Source organism: Alternaria viburni (genome assembly GCF_023758015.1).
Source record: "Alternaria viburni strain BMP 2772 chromosome Unknown scaffold_17, whole genome shotgun sequence".
NCBI lineage: Eukaryota > Fungi > Ascomycota > Dothideomycetes > Pleosporales > Pleosporaceae > Alternaria > Alternaria viburni.
In genome coordinates this window covers 48,889-69,488 of record NW_026055786.1, presented here as the reverse complement: position 1 = coordinate 69,488, position 20,600 = coordinate 48,889, and the positions used below count along the sequence as shown (strand labels likewise).

Sequence of the window (20,600 nt, the reverse complement as noted above, 5' to 3'; positions counted from 1 at the left end):
ACGCCCTCGCTGCCGAAAGTCTACATCGAATGCAGGCCTACTACTCGGAAAACCCATTGCCGAGTCCAGGAAAATGCACATTGGATAGCGTGGCCGTCCGTCAAGACTGGTGAGCGAAATACATACCATTCATTCTGCTCCAACTCACACACTGCAGGTCAGCCTTGAGTAAACACGAAAGGCGCAGCTATATCAAAGCAGTAAAGTGCCTGGCAAAACTGCCAGCACAGACACCCGCGGCCATCGCCTCAGGAGCAAGGAGTCGATATGATGATCTCGTCATCACCCACATTCAGCAAGCGTTCACAATCCATGGCACGGCCAACTTCTTAACTTGGCACCGCTATTATACGTGGGCTTTCGAGCAGATGTTGCGGAACGAATGCGGGTATAAAGGCTATCAGCCTTATTACAATTGGTACGTAAGATCAATCTAGACCTGTTTAAGACCCATACTGACATCTACGCCAACCATCAGGGGCCACTGGGCAAACAATCCAAAAGCCTCACCCTTTTTCGACGGCAGCGACACCAGCATGTCAGGAGATGGCGCATACATCGCGAACAGAACCTCAGTCTGTTTCCCATCAACCGAACAGTGCTACATCCAACTCCAACCCGGAAGTGGAGGCGGTTGCGTAACATCCGGTCCATTCAAAGAGTACGTACTACCCTCCTTTTCCTATCTCATCACGAGATAACCAACTTGCTAATAAAATTACCAGCTGGAAGATCAACCTCGGCCCCCTCGCCGCCGTCTCCCTCCCCCCTCCGACCCCCAACCCCCAACCCAACGGCCTAGGCTACAACCCGCGCTGCCTCTCCCGCGACATCTCGCTCCAATCCTCCGCCGAAACCCGCGACTCCGTCGTCGCCGCCCTAATCAGAGACAACACCACCATCACATCCTTCCAAACCGTGCTCGGCGGCGAATTCGCCCAGGGCAAAATGGGCCCCCACGTCGGCGGCTACAACACCATCGGCGGCGATGCCGGTTCCGATTTCATCAATTCGCCTGCGGATCCTGCGTTTTTTGCGCATCATGCCATGGTTGATCGTGTGTATTGGACGTGGCAGAATTTGGATTTGGAGGGGAGGAAGGAGGCGATTGCGGGGGGGACGAGTGGGGTGGGGGATCCGGGGGAGCCAGGGACGTTGGAGGATGTTATTACATTGGGGGAGTGGGTGGGATTTGGGAATGTGACGATTAGGGAGGCGATGAGTACGGTTGGGGGGCCGTTTTGCTATGTTTATGTCTAGGGTTGGGGTGTTGCGCTGCTAGGGATTTGCTATATGAAAGTCTAATGGACGAGGCCAGGTCCTGTTGCCGAGATGAAAGAAGTTGCAACACCCGGCCGAAATACAGCGCCTCGATGATCCCCTCGAAGTCCAAACCACCATACCAAGCTTGTCTTGACCTTGCCCCCTTCAATCCCATCCTCTCACCACCCCCCATCCCAAGGAACCACAACCCCTCCCGCGCTGCTCGCCTCAACATCACTCAACCCATTAAACTCCCAACTAACATCCACCCCATGCATCTTCCTGAACCTTGTTCTGGCATCCTTCGTCACAGGATCAACCTCCAGCTCATCCGGAAAAGTCTCAAGTAGCCTCTTGACAAATCTCTTGCCCGGTCGTACTATGGTTACGATCTTGATCTCCGTGTTGGGCGGCGGTGGAAGGGTCTCGGTCTTCGTTGTTTGGAGGGAAGATTTGCTGTCGCTGGGGGAGCGGGAGGGGTTGCCGGACGTGGCGCTAGCACCAGTAGTTGGATCAGTCCAGGGTCGATCGAGGGCGACTAGTCGATGTTGTGAGATTTGGCGTAGTCGTGTGCCGAACGATTCAGTAGGGGTGATGGAAGTGGAGGATACGGGGGATAGCGCAGACGGAGGGGGTTTGGTGTGTAGGACGTCGTGGAGTTGGAGGCAGAGTGATGTGACGACTTTGAAGCGGTTGGATCGGATCATGCCGGAGTAGAGCTTGTTGGCGTCTGTGCTGTTTGTGGGGGTTGTAGGTGGTGGTGTTTGCTGAGCAGGTGGGTGTATGACCTGGACGGTGGGATTGTCCTGTTGGGCTTGGAGATGTTGTGCTAGCGGACTGGGGTTCGGTGGGTGGTTGTGCTGGCCGTGGGCGTGCGGTGCTGGCATCGCTTGTTGGTGATGTTGCGCTTGACCACCCATCCCCAACGCCCCCTGCATGAATTGCGGGAACGGCATCGCGGGCGCCGGTGGAGGCGGAGGCGGGACTTGGTTCGCGTTGGCAGGAGTATGCGCATGGCCGCCTGTGCCGCCGACGATTTGCACGCCGGTGGTAGTCATGACCTGGTTTATGGCGTTCTGGACATGTTGCTGTAGGGTGTGTATCTGATGTCCCACAGTATTCTGAATTGCCGGTAGGTGTCCCGCTGGTTGGGGTCCGAGCATTGGGCGTTGTATCCCCGCCAGTACGCCTGACATAAAGTGTGGGCACATTCCCAATTTGAGGAATACCCAGAGACTCTTCAACTTAGGCAGATCACTCCTTAGGCTCCTCTCTGCCTTCTTGCTTCCCATATATTGTGTCCATAATGGCAGGTCCTTATCCTTTATGCGGACGTACACGCTCGTTATGTTTGCGGAAGCGGGCGACGTGACGACGCGGAAGATGTTGCAGTCGCTGGGATGTGTGAATAGAAACTTGTTCTGTGCATACAAAACAATCACGGCTTCGTCGTGAACCTGCCTGTTCGTCCGGAGGAGGTTCACGCTGACATGGCGATGTTTGCTGTACGCCGATTGGGACACAGCACCGGGCCACAGGAATGGCGTGTTGGAGACCAGGGCATACGTGTACACGCGGTCGCGGAGTTCTCTCGGCAGAGACAAGAGCAGTGAGAAGCACGGATCGGGGTGAACTTCGTGGGTCGGCATCTGGGAGGCTGTAGGCGTGGGGAGTGCGGCGCTACGCGAATGCGAAGGGTTGCGGAGGCGCGCTGGGCGGCTGGCTGATTGCGGCGGCGCGTCTATCATGGTGGTGTCGGAAGAGCTGCTGCTGTTGGAGGAGGAACGCGACCGCGAAGGTGTCGAAGTGCGCGAGGCCATCTCGTCCAACTTCGGACGGGCGCTTGCTGATAAATAGCCTGCTAGCCTGTTTGTGGGGCAGCGAAGCGATACGGCGGACGGTACGGGACGTTGGGCGTGATGGTAGTAGTACCGTGTTGCGCGCGATTGGCGAAGCGGGGCGGATGATTCAGCGTGCTATCGATGCCCAACAATGGCAGACGGGGGCAGAGAGAACTTATAATCCTACGCGCCCTACGAGGCCGAGATTGAGGGGAAAGTGTTGAGCGGCTGTGACCTGTGCCTCATTCCTCCACTGCTGTGATCCCATCATCGTCCAGCCGCTCACGCTATCGCCGAGGCTAGACCGGTGCCGATCAGCGTTTGCACTACCCAATAACCTGCACCATCATCCACTATAGCTATCCCAAGAACCGCAATGTGCTCTTCCATCTGTTTTGCCTTTTCACATGACCGATCTCTCTTGGTACGTGTGTTCATGCTGTCGGTCCTTCAACAGTACAATCATTTGTCTGGTTGGCTGTCCCGCGGTGCTGAGCGGGGAACCGACATTCAGCCTTACGCACATGTTGCGCTGTCATACAACTTGGTAAATCTCCTATGACTCAATCGCGAGATCATGAGTGCCCGAAACAAGCAGCCTCAGCTTGGGCTGTGGTGAAGGTTGGCAACCACGCGATCGTTTGTGCCACCCATCACAGCATTATTGCGAAGTGAGATCGCATCTGTCGCAATCTGAGCCACGACCAGATTCGATTCCCGGGTCGTGGCCAGCCTGAACGTTCCTCTGGGATACGCAGGAGAGATCTTCGATAGGTTTTACTCAACCCAGCTTGGCTACAAGCTCCCCACACCGTGTTATCAAGTGTTCCATCAACCGAAGCATTCTGAATCCATCAGCGGCAGAGGCAGGACGGTTTAGTTTGCGTAACCATCGGCTGCCTTGTAGAGCAGCCACCATCTTTCCAGCGGTATCCTGCAACTACCCATGTGTTCTTTCTTCGCTCTGGTCATGTCTTTCTCTGGCAAGTATGATCTTCCACGTTCTTCCAGCGCGCGGAAAGAGTTGGAAATGGGGAACAAAGAATACAATGCGTAGGCGAGTGGTTTCACAAGAGGCTGTAAGGCTTAAATATGCAGATTACCATACCTGTATGCATGTCTCAACCGGCACGTTCAAAGCTAACCCAGAACTACAAATAATCCGATACAAACTACTATGGACGAAGCGCAACTACCGCAATTCCCTCTTGCAGAAACGCCACGCTGTCGCCGTTGTGACTGGGAGCCCAGGTACCGGAACAAAGTCTCGGAAAACAATAGGAATGGCAACGCAGGCCGGCCGTACTACAAATGCGTCCGCTGTGAGGGCAGGGCAGGACAAGGCGCACGGGACCATCTCAAAGGCTGGATAACATGGGATGATGAACGCGGTATGGACGTCAGAAATCCGGAGTGTTACTGCGGGGTGGCTAGTCGTCAGGACAAGGCAGGTGCTCATACGAGTATACCTAGGTTGGGGTTCTGGACGTGTGCGACGGGTAGGTGTAATTACTATTCGGCGGCTAAGAACGGGCAGACTGTAGAGCAGAGGGTGGAGAACCCGGAGATGGCAGAGTACCGCCAGTTTAGACCGTGGTTGCTTTAATCAGGAGTGGTCAGGACGTAAGCTCAGTATAATGTGTGTTGGGTCATGCTGCGTCGCGAGATATGCCGGCCTATGGTTAGTTACAAATATACCAAGTAGGCAACCTAAAGTCAACGTAAGCTCTAGTACTTGTTCCTATGTACACATAGATAAACCGTCCAGCTAAGTGCTATTGCACTCAAAAGACTCCAGGCACACTCATATATTGGCAGCCTTGAACTAGACGTTGTAACCGAGTTTTCGCCGTGTCTTCCTCTCGTCCAGATTGTTTTCCAGAAAGACGACATAATTAGATTATATAGAATATTTCCCTTTCGCATGCTTCGAAATATATTCTGTCGGCGCACTCTCGGGAGGTACAGGAATCGACACCACAGGAATTGACACCGAGGATGTACCCAATGCCTACGCGCTCAAAACAACGCCCCATGATACTAGCAAGGTTTCGCTCTACCAAGACCAAACATACTGTTTCTTCGGACATGTGCACAGGAGAAAGATAGAAATGCTCTGGCTCTTCACCTTCCCAGTCGAAGCACACAAATCCGTGAACTTCCTTCATCGCTTCTGATACTATTCGGAAGGCGCGTTCTCTCGGGTGGACATACACCTCCCCAGTGAAATGAATGTCTCCCCTAAACTTTCCTTTGTGTGAGGCTCGTAGCATTCCCGATACTTTCAGAGGATGGCATTCCCATGGAACGTGAACTTTGCTTCCGATTGCCATGAGCTTTAACCTATAATCAACCCAGTCGTAGAATGACTCGCTCAAGTCTTCGGAGACCCGGATGGTGCTGAACTCTACTTCACCCTCTAGAGATGCCCATGACCACGACGAGCACAGCCTGGATAGCTTAATGTTATAAGGTAATGGTGTGACTTTTGGCCCTTTGGGAAACCACAGCAATTCGTACACGAAGCGCCACGAGCCATCATCCCAATGACCATCGACACAAGAAAGCCCGGTTTGTTTCTCAACAACTTGGATAATACCCAGCAGAGCCATCATGCGATCTCGCGTTTCAGTAAACTTCCGGGCGCAGTAGTAAATAACCAAGGCTCTCCAGCATTCGTAGAACTCGCCAAGTTGCGATCCAGCATATCCTGTGCGGAGGTCATTTGTGCGTTCGACAGGTAATTGTCCGATGTATGGAATGGCATTTTCTTGTTTGCGCGCTCGTCTCGTGATGGGCCGATTGCAATGACTGTGAAGGTACTTAGGGTGTGTGGGGTATGGAATGGCGTTCACATGAGTCCAAAATTTGGATAGTTCCTGATGAATTGTATCTTTGACCTCGATGCCGCAGTCACTTTCTTCTCCGAGAAAGTGCTTCTTGCATTCCCAGTACACCTGTGAAGAGGCAAAGTGAAGTATACGTCGCGAAAGTATCTTTTCCTGTAATACCCAACCACGCGTATTCAGCGGTGCGTCATAGAGGTCGCTTTGAGGAGTCCAGGAGGCATCTGTAAGCCACATGTGTCCTTTATCTTCATCCCTACCATCACAAGGCAGTCTGATCCAATTGGTCACAGGGCGGGCGCTGTCTAGTCCATCGTTCCCATTTGTTGCCGAAGTTGCAGCTATGGTGATGTAGGCATTCGTGTAAATGCTACCCATATTTTTCGACTCACGAAGCCAGTCTTCTTCATCATCTTGCACAATACACAGTGAATCGATCCAGATGAATTCGATACCCAGCCGCCTTGTAACATGTAGTGCATCCTGGAACGTCTTCGACAGACTTTCAAAGACGATTGATTTTTTATACCGCTCGATGTTCCTTTTCAGCGTTCTGACTTGTGGGATATTGCCCCAGCAATGGCTCAACGCAACATAGCGACTGGCGTGCTGTTCTTGGGTGATGTGAAGATGCGGCTGTCGAGTTTCCGAGCCAACATGTATGACTCTGGAAGGTAAGTATTGCGGCGTTAGTTCTGGAAATTGGGCGGAGAGGTTCCGACAGCGGGTGTGTGTTTCGTCGCAGCTCTTGATTCGGCGAGCAATGTTCTGGAATGTAGTATCCGAGAAATTGGATGATGGTGCGCGCCAATAGGGTACAAACTTAGACGCGTATGAGCCTATCAAGATTAAAATCAGAAGCGAGCGTGCAGTGACTAAGTGAGTGAGTAACGTACTTTGTTCTGCATATATGCGAAACTGCCCCTTGAAACCAGGGTCTCTGTAGTTCTGTCCCCCAAAATACAATACTTTGATGATCGGCTGAAGGCCTCTGACTTTCAGTTTTAGATGAACGAATCCTGTTGTCCAATACCCAAGACGAAGGGAGTCAAAGATCAGTTTGCAAATGGGACAGTCGGTGGGCAGATCCCCATCATGCCCAAGTCCGCACTTTCTGCCTGGGCTCCAGCGCGTCTTCAAGACACTATGAAGTGTTTGCTGGCATTCGGTGCAGGTTCCTTCGGGGAACAGATTTGGATCTACATTCCTTATTCTATCTTCTGGCAATCTGACTTTCTCCCGTGGTCTGTCGATCCACGGGGTTCGAGAGTTGCGGGGATCGGGAAGGGGATGAAGTACGACGTTCGACAATTCTGCGGCGAGTCTTCCTTCCATCACAGAGAATGGAGCGTAGATTTTGAAGAAAATCGATGAACACAGCCCTGAAAAAAAGACTATCACCTTATACAAGGGAAAAGCTGAACACCTAGGAGCCTACGTTGCTGTTAGGCTACTAACTTTGTAAGCTTTTATCTTAATGTAGGCTCTTAGGTGTTTAGTTTTTCCCTTAAATAGGGTGCTATTCTTATCTGAGGATGTTATTAAACTCATGTAGGAGGATTGGTCAGCTGAGTAGCTGAATTAACCGCCAGCTTATCCGTCATCCTTACCCCACCTAGCCCACCATACCGATCGGGCATCGAATCAGCTTTGCTGTATCCGTCGCCGGAAACCATCGTACCTTCCATTGCGATGGCCCAATAGACGATCATCACGCAGGATAGAATCGTGCTTGACCTACTTCGAACGGGCCGCAAACACATCTCGTTATTGTCCTACGGCAGCCAATACCTGAAGAATAATAACCGGTACAGACGATGAGATCGTGCCCACCAGAACCATCATACCCCGGCTCTTCAGCGTCGTCGCCATGCAAAGCGCGCACAAAAGACCAACCGTTGGTCCAATCGTCCAGATGCAGAACCAGATATTCACCCACCATATGAAACTGGAAATGAGCACAAACACTAAGGTCACCAGATACCACCACGTATTCTCCACCAGCCATCGCCGAAGCGATGTATCGGGCAGTTGCATCTCTATGAGGAGTGAAGAGTCATATGAAATGCGTCCTCCATGTACTTCGGCGATACGCTCTTGCACCTGCTCTTCGGAGACAGTCTTGTGGTCGATAACGTCCACGTCGAGCTCTCTTGACATTGCTGCCGCGAGCTCAAGCACAGCTTTGTGCGTGCCTGCAACAGAGTCTCGGCCCCGCTTGAGCATGGTACTTTGAGCGCGCCACCACATTGTGACAATGCCGATTGTCCAGACTAGGAGCATAATATCCATGCAAAAGAGCTGGATCGACGAGAAGCCCCATTGGTAAATCCTCTGGCAGTGAGTTAGTGAAGGATCATAGGGGTGCTGTGAAGAGTATGTCATACCCCACTTGACTGACACATTCCTTTCTGAGATAGGTAGTCGTAGTCGTATGTCTCGTTCGCCCACATCCAAAGTATTTTCTTCTGATCCTCCTTCGCGAAATCTGTAGCTGAACCATACAAGCTCGGGTCGTAAAAATACGAGGTCGTGATGTTGAGAGCTGGTGCGTCGAGAGGCTGGTTCATGAAGATAGATGCTTCTTGTGAAACCCCGTTGAAACCGTACTGCTCGGCATCTTGAGTGCGCATTAGCGGTGTTTATCATTCAACGGAATGAAATACATGTACATTTGGAGACATTGTTTTGCACTAGGCATTCGTACGTATAGCTCCGGCTAGACATGATCGAGGCTACGTAGGTTGCGTTCCAATGGTAGTCTTCGGACGGCCACCGCAGGCTTGTACAACCACCATCAAGTGCTTCGTCGGATATAGTTGGTTCCTGGGACAAGTGAGAAGAGAGCACAATATCCGTCTCCTTGTATACTCACCGCATCCGCACCGTACCCCCCGTCGGTGACGAAATATTCCTTTGTGTGCCCAATTCTGTCGCCATCGTGGATTACGTAAAGAACTTGAGTAAACCTGTCGAAGCGAATCCAGTTTCCATCTTGGTGATCTGGCACGTACGCTTTGACGATGCTAGTATATCCTGTCATTGCGCTTGCAAATGTTGGAAAACAAAGCGTGAAGATCATCGTAATAACCATGAACACCATCGCAATGAAGGAATGCAAACGTTTGCGACAGGCAAAATCCCGTACTACCAGGATAGTCGACCACAAGGACGGACCAGTCTCCAGAAACACAGCTCGATACGACTGATACGTTATTGGTGCTGTCTCCATCGACGTAGTCACGTACAGGGCGAACACCCGCCAGCTCAAGAAGGCGAGTAAAGCTTGGCCAGCTCGACCAAAAACCTAACCCGATCAGCCAATACGCATCTTGTAAAATGTATCGTTACTCACCACATCCCAGGCAACATCGATGAGTTTAGCGTTTTCGAATGACAGCTCACCAAACGTCAGTGTAATCTGAAAGAAGCCCGTTCGACTCCAGTAGCTGTAGTGACCTGGATTCAAGTTGAACTGGCCGTCTGGTGTGCACGCCACCTGTGATGAGCCTGTGATCTGTTGTACCAGCGCAAGCACAATGGGTATCGCGACAAGTCCGGTTGCCCAGATCAGAACAGTAAGAGAGAGTAAGATCTTCCCTACAAGGACTCCGTTCCATCGTGCGTTTCGGGTATCGTTCCTAGTCTCATCCCAGGCCTGGCGTATGAACTTTCCTGGAGAGAAAGGCATACCAGAGGTTGGAGCTGTAGTAATTTAAAACGGACGAAGAGTAATTAGACGTGAAGGGTGCCGGGGATACATGGGAGTTTCTAGAGGCGTCAACAACTAGTAGTAGCTTTTTAGTGGCGTAGACGAATGTACATTTGGACTAGCAGAACCGATCCGATAAGGAGTAGCTGCTGTGGACGTCGGAGGTACTGACATACCTGCACTCTGAGCGTCTGTCGAAGTTGTGGAAGCCAGACTATAAGCTATAACCGCCACTATGCAACCTTTCTTTTCCCCGCCTCGTTAGACATCCAAACTGTTAAGCGCGCGCATCTTCGCGGCAATGCCATCGAGTCTGCTTGCTCTCAGACGTCTCAACAGCTGGGAACACACCATGAGGGCGACTGGCAGCGGCGATTTCTTGACTCAACGCAATTACGAGACATAGCTCTTGAGATGCGTTGTTCATGTTTGCGGAAGCCCTTGCAACAGCCCTGGAGGCTAGGGATGCGGAGCTATTGCGAGCTGAACGTGAGGCTGAGATTTGGGGTTCCAGACTGCGCCATGTTGCAGCCACCACCTGGGCACCCAAATTATCGTGCGCTACGCTGGAGGCGAACGCGAAAGATCGAGTTCTGAAATTCATGAACGTTGTAGTCTCGCGCGAAGGTAAACGTTGAGTTGCGTGGCATCGCGTTGCTGCTGACGAGGTCATAGCCTCTCTCGCTTAGGCAACTGCCGAACCCGGCGTCCATCTGAGCCGCTCGACCCCAAAACACCACTATATTTACACTTTGATCACTCATTCCTCCACATACGACCATAGGACACTGAGAATTAGGCTTCCCGTCCGCTCAGCCATATACAAGCAGTGTACTGGCGGATTAGTAGTTAGGTGGGTGACCACTAGCGAATCCCCGCTGTTGTATGTTTTTGCCATTTGAACCTTCTTTTTTGCTGGTGCTGGCGACCTTTGTGGTGAGTAGAGGGAAGGGGTGGATGTACGGGCGTATACGTGGATGCGCGGTGGTGGTAGCGGCGACGGCTTGGTATGCTTGCGAGCAGACGTGTATTTTTTGGAAAACTTTCTGAGATTAAATGCATGTGTATTGGTAAGCGACGGTGAGACTATAAATAGGGAAGGGAAGATGAACGTTGCGTTGGGACATAGAGTCTGTGGATGATGTTAGACTACTCGTGACTTATGATACATCAACACCACATCAACAGTCCATCACAGCAAACACATCAGCATCAAGTCTACGCAATAATCATTACAACTATAAACCACCGGCCAGCAAATATACCCATTCCACAGAAACAAACCACTTCGGAATCAAAGTAGTCAAAGTGGTATAAACGCCTATTTCCAATGTTATGATTGGGAAGTTGAAGCCCCGAAGGCCCCGAAAGGGGGAGAGAAAGAAGAAGTGAGTGTACAAAAAAGGGGGTGGATGGGAATGAATCTATTATTCTCCTTGGCTAAAAAGAAAAAGCTATAACAGCTTTTATCTTTGCCTTACAAGACTTTTGGTGCTACATGATTGGGTTGTGGAGAGGGTGCTGTGCGATTCGGGTTCGACGGGGGGAATGCGCATTGGTGCTGGGATCGGGAGTCGCGGGGTCGGGGTGCTGGATACGTTTCGTGTCGACTTTAGGCAAATTCGGGATGACCGCAGCCACCTGGAGTCTTTTCCGCGGGTGGACGATAGGTTGAGACACCATTAACCAATTCCCAATGTCCAAAGCGAGTGGCGTGCGTCGAAACGACTCCGCCTCCTCCTCCGAATCGGGACGCATGCGACGATGCTGCTCTATCAAGGATTTCCGGGTAACTGCGAGGGACGTAGACCGATGAACCCGGGGGAGCGAAGTTCCGTGCGCGACGACATTCTTCGAACGGATGGGCTCCGTACTGTGCTTCGAGGTGCTGGGATACGCGAGGGGGAGCTAGAACCTATGCTTTAGCCACATGCTAGACGGTACCTCCAGAGAGGTTATCCAACATCTTGGCCAACACAAGGTTCAAGCAGTGCTGGGGGAGGGAAGGGGTATCAAGACAATCAGGCCATTACGCCTTGGTTGCCACCTGGGAAGGGGAAGTCAGTGGGCTGGAGTATATATATAAGGTGGGGATGTCGATTTCACTAGAGAGGAGCGGGGCGGAGGTAGGGGTTGTAGCCGAGCGACGTACCGACTTGACGCTTGATCTGTTCACGTGCCCATCGAGCAGTGTCTCGGGTTCGACCGCTGAAGTCTTGGTTTGCGCGTGTCTCCCTCGCCATTGCTGTGAGGAACTCGTGACGGAAGTACTCCCGGAAGTCACCAGCTGGGAACGCATCCGCGAGGTCACTGAATGATGTTAGTGAGATATGTTGAAAGAGGGACACCTGTACATACCCGATAACACCACACGAAGATCGGAGGAGAGCCTCAGTGCGGTTGCTGTCTGATTGGATAGTGCGGAGGAGGTCAAAGATGGAGTCAAGGTATGGGACGATGAGTTGAGCTAGAACTGTTAGTGTGTGATCAACGTCTTGGATTACAAAACTTACTCTTGTTGCTGCTCTTCATGGCAACGATGCAACCATCCCATGCATCCATAATACCCTCACGGAGGGAGGTGATGTAATCGATCATCTCGTAGTTGCCCTCGGTTGTCAATGTGACTTGCCCAGCTTGTTGCAGCACTTGAGCAACAACTGTCAGGTAAGTCTCGAATGCACCGTGGATGGCGTGTGCGATATCACCGAAGCATTGCAGGATAGCTGGCTTGAGCTGGTTACCAAGTTGAGGGCTGCGGAGGTTGTGGAGAAGCGAGTTCATGAAGGCATCGCAGAATGGCTGGACGTTCTCACCCAGAGATCGGGTGATGTCAGAAACCAGACCAATAGCCATGGAGCAGAGCGCGGGCTCTTCCTGGTTGTTAAGAGCATTGTACAGGAATGGCGAGAAAGCCTCCATGTACTTCTGGAAGTCCTCCTCGAGAGCCGTCGCGATCGAACCAATGGCGGCAAAGACGGTGTCTGGCACACTGGACTTGGGAGGTAGAGATGAAAGCAGACTCAGCAGCGCCTGCATGATACGGTCGGCCTGGGGCCTGATGTCGTTCTCCATGCGCTGAATAATGGCCATGATGACACTAGCCAAGCTAGTCTGCATCTCTTCGAGAGTCAGCTTGTCCTCAACGTTGACAACCTGCGATTGGAGTGCCATGGACTTCTCCAGACGCTCCAGGATGACGTTGGCGAGTTCATTGACCAGAGGAACGCTGTCACCAGCGGCGTTGTTGACGAAGGAGTTGAGCACTTCGTATGCGGCTGTGCGGAGCGTGTTGTCGGCATCAGCGCGCTCGGTGACCTGCAAGAGGCTCTGCACGCTCTGGGCGAAGTGGGGCGACAATGGATTGGTTGTGCAACCGGGCTCTCCCGCGAACCTGTCGGCCAAGTTCATCAGCGACCAACAGCACGATGCGGCCATCTTAGGGTTGCTGGCGAGACCGTTGAATAGAGCTCCGATCAGGGGAGGCAGGTGCTGCTGCGCGTCGAGTGCGCTGGGAACAGCCTCGCAGATGCGACCCAAGGCGTATGCGGCGGAGTCCTTGACGTGGATGTTTTGGTCATCCATCATTCCGATCAAAGTAGGCAGAGCTTGCTTGACAATGGGGTCTAGCACAGACTCCTCAGGACCCTCCATGATGGCACCAAAGGCGGAGACGGACGCATCACGGTAGTGCCAGTCTTCTGAACGGATGTACTTCTCGATGAAAGCAAGAACTGGAGGCATAACACCGCTACCGACACACTGTGCCCAGAGCTGCAAACATTGGTAGGCTGCGCGGGAAGTGTTGTACTCGTTGTCGTCGGCATCCTCGTCTTGCTTGGCAAGAAGCTCAAGCAGTACTGGGACGACCTCTTGTGTGGCAACTCGGGCAAAGTTGAAGTATTCGCGGAGCTCGGTGGAGCCCTCGGCTTGAGCCTGGGAGTTGTCGTCCTCGATGGCGATTTCCTCCTCGCAGACGGTGCACCAGAACTCGACGGCCAGCTTGGCGACATCCTCTTCCTCGCTCTTCATGCCCTGAATGGTAAGACCGAATAGCGCCTTCTCCATGTAGAAGCGCATCTTGTCGTAGTACAGACCCATGATGCGGTTGAGACATCCGTACGAACCCTGCTGGATGCGGCTGTCGTCCGCTTGTGTGGCTTCGCAGATGACCTGCATGATGTAGTTGCGCTCGCCCTCATTGTCGAAGTTGGAGCGGACGAACTCGATCGAGTCGCTGAGCGCGTTGATGGCGGCTACACGGACGTCGTTGTTGGCCTCCTCCTTGCGGGCACCCTGGACGACAGCCGTCAGGATAGCGTTGGAGTGCTGTGCTAGCGCGTCCCTCAACTCTACGTCGTCTGTGTCACACACGAAACCGATTGTGGTAAGCGAAGATTGCTTTTGGGCGTCGCTGCCTTGACCGACACTCTCGACGAGCGAGGTCATGAGCTCCGGCCATTGATTGCGGGGTATCTCGATAGCAGCCACGGAGGCGATGAACTGTGCGGCGGCGGAGCCTACATTCTTGTTGGGTGTGGCCAGAGTCCGCAGGGCCATGTCCTTGACCTGCTGCTTGATCTGGGTGTCGAGGCTGAGCCATCGTTCTTGGACCTGACGTAACCGGGCATACTCGCGAGCGGTGAAGGCGTTCTTCAGGGCCAGGGCGGCGGCCTGTCGGATCTGGGGCGCGGCTTGTTCATTTGCGAGTTCGCCGCCGAGGACGGTGAGGTATTGAGGCTGAGGATAGACGTTAGTGGATATGTTCTGGCTATGTCTCGGGGGGCATGCAGCCTTCTGGCAGCGGGGGACTCACAAAGTCGGAGTCGGCAGCCTGGATGAGCTGTTGCTCGGCGCTGTTACGGATGCTAGCGTCTGCAGAAGGGTCAGTCGAGCTTCTAGAAAAGTGCGGGTCTCAGTAGAGGCAGCATACCGGCGGAGTAGGTCCCCTCCAACACCTGGTTGATATCCATAACTGCTGAAGGGTGCTTCGAAGATTCAGGCGGGGTATCTGGCGGTGGGAAGAATTAAAGGGCCGCGGTGGCGGGAGAAGCAGAAGGTGGTGCGGCAGGAAGGCAGGGAGTGGTGAGGTTGCGGAGGGCGTCCGTCGTAGGGAGGGAATTTGAAGCGAAAGAAGGTCGAGCGTAGACAGGCCTAGTTCACGTGTTGTTTTCCTCCTAAAGGGTCTGCCCCACTAACAGTGCGGACTTTGGTGCAAGGAGACGGGCGTAAGGGCAGCCAGTCAAAGAGCAGCAAGCAACAGGCAAACACGGCGTTTGACAGTGAGACGGCGTCGTGAGGGCGAGGGTGAGGTGAGAAATTTATTCTTCCGCTGCTTCAGGCACCGTCGATGGGTTCGTTGGAGGAAGGAGCGGCGCCCGCCTGGCAACGGCGCATTGGCTCGCTTGCGCATCGTGCTTTCCCCCCCAGATTGAGCTCGCCCTCCCGCATGCAGCCCTGTGAGAGCCATGACACTGAACGAGGGTCCTACCGTCCTGCACAGACACTGCATAGAGTTATGACATCCAGCCTAGTCGTTGTGCAGCCTGAGTTCTCGATACTGTTACATCGCGTCGCCGTGGTTCTGTCTGGAAGCCAAGCCAAGCGTCTACCTGCAGCCCGTCAATCACCTCGAGGCTATTGGACGATACACGCGCATCATGACGAATCGCATCGATGCAAAACTCTAGTACACGAACATCATCATCTTGGAAGTTCCCAGTCATCGAGGCAGCCTACAGCTGAACCTACATCTGGACGCCTGGAGAGGGATACGGGGAACGACTCTTTGCTTGGGCATGTGCTCATGGACGAGTGTGTGCCAAACTCAAATGCTCACGTGTCAAGCTGTTCATCCTTGGAGTAGGCCAGAGTTGCTCATACCAGCCTTATCTGGCGGAAGCTCTTTGGTACTACTGGGAAAGGGTTCAACATTAAACTAGCCTTGAACCATGTCCCCTGACAAGGACATATATGTACGGAAAAGCTTGTTCTCTCTGAGATGCACCTTATAGCTACAGGCCGTGAGAAAGACATACACAGCATCGCGTCTCACAGCACGACGACGGTAGACAAGATATCGGCTCTTTCATAGGTGGATCGATATAGTAATCCCTATACACAATGCATCCAGCCCACCCACCCTGTTTCCAACAAACATCTATCATGCACCGCAGTCCCATCAATACAAAAGAATCTCTTCCTCAAGTAAAGCCCTCACATCCTCCCACTAGCCCTCGGATTCTCCGCCTCCTGCCTCCTCCAATCCCTCATCTCCTTCGTCCCCAGACTCCCCAATCCACCTTCCCCCCTCCTCTCCCAACCCCCCAACCTAACAACCAAACCCGTCGCATTATCCGCCCCCTCACTCCCCGTGCTCGTCTCCGTCGCAAAAGCCACAACATCCCTCGCCGCCTGCTCCGGCGTCTTGGCCTCTTTGACAATATCCACAATCTCCTGGTCACTCAAATGGCCCGACACACCATCTGAACACAAGATGAGGAAGGAGTATTCCGCGGGCGAGAGTTCTATACGACGAATTTCGGGTTCGGCGCTTACGCCCACCCGTTTGTGTGCCATGTCGCCGAAAGAACGGGTATTGGCGAGACCGGACATGCGTTCTTCGCCGAAGGAGTCGGTGACGAAGGAGGCGGCGAAGCGGCGGAGGCGGGTTGCTTCTTCGGGGAGGGAGGGGTGGTGGTTCGATGTTAGGGGGACGGCGAGCCCGGTTGCGGTGTTGCAGAGAAGTATCCTAGTATCGCCGACATGAGCGGTTATGAGGGAAGATGGCGAGGACGGGTGCCAGAAGGGTGAGGGCGTGGGCGTCGAGATGAGGGCTACGCTGCATGTGCTGCCGCCTTTGAAGCGGCTTGTACCGCCGATGTTTGTGCTGGTTTGGCGTGATGGCTGCCCGAGGATGTCGTCGTCGTTTAGAGCCTTGTCTGCGCGGACGGGGTCTTCTTCTTTCTTGCCGACTTGGGCGGCGACGAAGTCGTAGTCGGCTTTTAGGAAGGCGTATTCGAGGACGGTCTCGATTCCGATGCCTTCTTTGACGTCTTCGGGTATTGTTGGATTGCTGGTATGACGCTTCTCAATGACTTCTTTCTCAGCCGGGTGGCCGCGTCCGCCCGCGGACATGGAGAAGTACTCGGGCTTGAAGCGTCTGAAGTATCCGCCTACGAGCTCCTTCCATTGTTTGACCAGCTGCTGCTCGAGCTCTTCAGCTTTCCGTACGCTGTCTGATTGTCGCACTGGAGCCACGCCTTCGATTGGACCATCCATAGATTTGGAGCCGGCGGTTGGTAGCTGGTCTTTGCTTCCAGGCTGTGGCGGCTTCATAGCTGTTGTGCCCGGTGGCGTATGCGTTTCTATAGCATTCAGGCTTTCCTTGTCCCTCTGCCTTCGGTCGCCAGAAGAAGCCTCGCCCTTGGCCTTTGGGTTGCCAGACTGGGTCTCGGTTCTTTCCCGTGCGAGGCTGCTGGTGAGCTCAAACTGCTTGGTCGCCTTCTCCAGGTAGTCGTGCAGCTGCTCCCTCAGGAAGCCGGAGCACTCAGCGCCGCCATGGCCATCGAAGACGCCAAAGTAGAAGACCTGCGGATCTCCACTCGCGCCTACGTCTGGTGTGACCTCGGTGTCTGCGCTTTGTCCCTTTCTGCTCAGAGAGATGGGGCGCCGCCGTGCGAAGGCGGGGAGGTCAATGGTGCCCGCCTGGAACGCATCTTCGTTGTATGGCCGCGACCCCCGCGACAAGGAGACGCCGAAATGGTGTTTTGCGCTCTTCAATGGTATGCGGACGACGGTCATCTCGCGCGACGTGCCCACGACGGCAGCCGGCGACCGCCCCGACTTGTCCGCATTGTACGGCGTGCTCTTGTCGCGCGGGAGCTTGTGGTGCAGCGCAGGCTGGGTGACTCGCGAGTCAGGATGCAGCGACGTCGAGGGTATGTGGGTTATGAAGTATTCGTGGAAGCAGCGTCGCTGGCGGGGGTGGTGATAGGTTGGGGGCAGCCTGGGGGCGCGGGCGCAGATACAGGCGACGCGGTGTCCTATCGTGCCTCTTCGGGCGTGGAGGTTCGGTTTCCACATGTCGTCTCTTGCTGCGAAGGACGCATGGCGCGGTTAGGTGGGTAGTTATGTCATGGTTGGTGACCTTGGGATAACCAATTCCAAGCTCCAAACTCGCCATGTTCCGCTGTTCCTGGGGCCGCACTCCCGCCTTTGCCTTTTTCGGCACGTCATCCGTTAGCCCTACTCCACCACTCCATCAGCGCGCCGAGGTAGTGATGAGCGCCGCGACATTCATCAATAGTCGAGAGGCCTTTGTTGAGCCATACGCCCTTGTCTGGTCAGCTGACAAGAGATCGATTGTAGGTTGGGATACCACATTGAATCGACGATAGTCCAAGACGACAACACATCTGGGGCCGAGGAGGTAGGCTGGTCTTAATCATAAAGTAATAATTTGAATTACTGACAGCACATTGAGTCCTCCTGGGTCTTCTGTGAAACTTTTATAATCTTCTATACGTGTAATCGCAGTTCAATGCATTATATCATATTATCGTGCCTCGTTGGTGGTGCACCTGGGGCTGGGCTCATCCTCCCCTTCACTACAATCATCCTTTGCACATCCGCCGTGGCAACAATCGTCGGGCTCCACGGATCTAGATCCTCGCTGACTCTGTACACGCTGTGCTTCTTGTTGTTCTTCATCTCCTGCGCAACCATGTCTTGGCTCCTCAACGCAATGGAGTCGCCGGGCTGTAGGGACCCTTTGCGTGAGTTGGAGTAAGAAGACGCCTTTGACCGAACATCCGAAGCGATCTTGCGGAAGAGCGGGCGAAGGATGGCGATTGATGCTGCGATGATACCTGTGCCCGGCTCGGCGGTCGCCCATATCGTTGCTTTGACGGCGTCGACTAGATAGTTGTTAGTACATGCTCGAATGATGACATGTAGGTGAAGAAAGACTCACCATGTAAACCTGGGCCATTGTAGCCCAGCCCCTTCAGGTAGACCATCCTGAGGATCGAGCTCACACTGCCCACTGCACCCAATGCCATAACCATGCTAACGCTGATCTTACTCCTTCGATCGAGGTCACTATCCAGTAGGACGGAGATCGGTACCAATACGAACGTCCAATCAGCGATTACGTTGATTATGCCGTAGAGATACCCGGAGGTGAGAACAAGAACAGATGGCAAACAGTTGGGCGATGACGGTGATCGCAGGTTATCTGCGAGGCGTGTTGGGTCGCCGCAATGGAAAATGATGATCAGGACGTAGTAGAGGCCGTATGTTGCGCTGATGACGAGAACGACGTGGAATAGATGCCTTTGCCATCTCTTTGTAAGGACCCTTAGAAAGAAGAGGCCTAACGAGACTTTGAGGAAGCTCGTCGTTAGGACGTAAAAGACTTCGGAAAGTTGAATAAACTGCAATTTAGTTAGCACTGTGAGGGATAGTAAGTCTGGAGGCATACTCACAATTAAAGTTACGTGGATGTCCTCTTCGCCGAAGAGTTTTCGGTCCATGCTCCGAAAGGTGATGGCCATTACGAAAGCGCAATAGCAAGTGAACAGTAAAAGTGAGGCCACCATAGCAGCGTCGTCCCAACCTGGAGATCTCGTGATGCGATACCGCACCCATAACCGCAAACCGACTGTAACATAGCTCAAGACAATAAGTGTTATTATACCATAGAAGGTGATTCGACCCAGGAGCACCAGCTCCATAAGCTTTTCGCTTGCCATAGTTTAGAAGGGAATTAACATTGATGTATAGATATAAGGTCCGAAATCGGGAAGGGACCAACCACGCACTGGCGGAAGATTAGCAGTCGAGAAGTAGCACGACGGTAAAGGATCCGAGCTGCAGGTAGAGGTAGCCGGGCATTAAGAACGCATGGCCTTGACCACGATGACCGCGGTAGGAAACATCCCGGCAGTACGCGTTGCATGCATGGTGAGGGATCGGATGTGTGGTATGGGTCATGAACTTTGTTATTCTGCAAGCCTTCACCGATTGGCTACTGACGTAGGTGGTAACCCGAATGGTTTGTGAATGACCTGGATGTCGCAGCTCAAGCATCCCAGATGTTTGGTGTTTAGTAATGTAACCCATGCGGATCAGATCCCGCCACAGTGTTCTCGGCAGTCCGAAGAATGTTTGATGCGTGGGAGCCCCTGTTGTCATGGTCAAGGTGTATGGAGAGGCCCGTCGATCTTGAAACACTGCTTCCACATCCAGCGGGCGGCCATGAGCACCGAGGTCATGTACGCTGGGGAAGCTGGCCTCATCGATGACGCTATGAAAGAAAGCCTCGTCGGATTGCGAAGTCGTACCATATCTAAGTGTGGATATGCCTGTGATAACTCGGCTTTGCCGATGGATGGGCTGCACTACTGAATATTCCAGGAGGTAGTGCCATCCGCATAGGTCTGGAGTTGACTCATCAGAAACACAAGTTTCGATACAAAGAGCCTCGACGACTCGTTCTCCGCATGACAATAAGGAAACGCGCTCGATGTTATACAAATCTGGAATTATGGTATGATTGACAGCGGAGTGTAGTTTTGACGACGTCTCAATCTCCTCTCCCAGATGCGATAGGTTGGTGTTCTCGAAAGCTCTCATGTTTGACTAAACAGTCCGTGTTTGACGAGGGCGCGTGAGGCGTGTTTCGCGTGGGCCTGGTGCAGAAGGGAACATGCCCAAACGACTCACGTGCAGATGCGGCACGCATGTTTGATCGTCCGAACATTAGGAGAGAACCGAACCCGTGGATACCTGAGGCGAACGTCACTCGGTGTTCGTAAGGCCCACGGTTGTGGCCACAGGTGTCAAGGCGGGAAGGCCCGTGTGGTTGGAGATGGTCCGGGATCTCGGCGGCACTGATACTCCGATCCTAGCGCCTCGGCGAAAGTTTTCTTCTTT

The 20,600-nt window shown here is 53.3% G+C and overlaps 6 protein-coding genes across 6 annotated transcripts; 1 reads left to right on the top strand and 5 right to left on the bottom strand.

The window, feature by feature from the left end:
• Positions 1 to 536: 536 nt before the first annotated feature.
• J4E79_007622 (uncharacterized protein) lies at positions 537 to 1,260 on the top strand (the record flags this gene model as incomplete). The annotated part of the gene is made up of 2 exons (XM_049356486.1): positions 537 to 661; positions 726 to 1,260. The coding sequence occupies 2 exons, from the start codon at positions 537 to 539 to the stop codon at positions 1,258 to 1,260; spliced, it is 660 nt and encodes a 219-aa protein (XP_049208833.1).
• A 182-nt stretch (positions 1,261 to 1,442) lies between these two features.
• J4E79_007621 (uncharacterized protein) lies at positions 1,443 to 2,912 on the bottom strand (the record flags this gene model as incomplete). Its single annotated transcript, XM_049356485.1, has 1 exon — positions 1,443 to 2,912. One exon carries the CDS (start codon positions 2,910 to 2,912, stop codon positions 1,443 to 1,445), a length of 1,470 nt encoding a protein of 489 aa, XP_049208832.1.
• Positions 2,913 to 7,923: 5,011 nt separating this feature from the next.
• On the bottom strand, positions 7,924 to 8,583 carry J4E79_007620 (uncharacterized protein; the record flags this gene model as incomplete). The annotated part of the gene is made up of 3 exons (XM_049356484.1): positions 7,924 to 7,989; positions 8,033 to 8,284; positions 8,338 to 8,583. The coding sequence occupies 3 exons, from the start codon at positions 8,581 to 8,583 to the stop codon at positions 7,924 to 7,926; spliced, it is 564 nt and encodes a 187-aa protein (XP_049208831.1).
• A 3,184-nt stretch (positions 8,584 to 11,767) lies between these two features.
• J4E79_007619 (uncharacterized protein) lies at positions 11,768 to 14,635 on the bottom strand (the record flags this gene model as incomplete). Its single annotated transcript, XM_049356483.1, has 5 exons — positions 11,768 to 11,972; positions 12,021 to 12,129; positions 12,176 to 14,402; positions 14,479 to 14,537; positions 14,596 to 14,635. 5 exons carry the CDS (start codon positions 14,633 to 14,635, stop codon positions 11,768 to 11,770), a joined length of 2,640 nt encoding a protein of 879 aa, XP_049208830.1.
• A 1,243-nt stretch (positions 14,636 to 15,878) lies between these two features.
• On the bottom strand, positions 15,879 to 17,847 carry J4E79_007618 (uncharacterized protein; the record flags this gene model as incomplete). Its single annotated transcript, XM_049356482.1, has 2 exons — positions 15,879 to 17,639; positions 17,812 to 17,847. The coding sequence occupies 2 exons, from the start codon at positions 17,845 to 17,847 to the stop codon at positions 15,879 to 15,881; spliced, it is 1,797 nt and encodes a 598-aa protein (XP_049208829.1).
• Positions 17,848 to 18,209: 362 nt separating this feature from the next.
• Positions 18,210 to 19,219, bottom strand: J4E79_007617 (uncharacterized protein; the record flags this gene model as incomplete). The annotated part of the gene is made up of 3 exons (XM_049356481.1): positions 18,210 to 18,580; positions 18,637 to 19,099; positions 19,151 to 19,219. 3 exons carry the CDS (start codon positions 19,217 to 19,219, stop codon positions 18,210 to 18,212), a joined length of 903 nt encoding a protein of 300 aa, XP_049208828.1.
• Between the last annotated feature and the right edge of the window lie 1,381 nt (positions 19,220 to 20,600).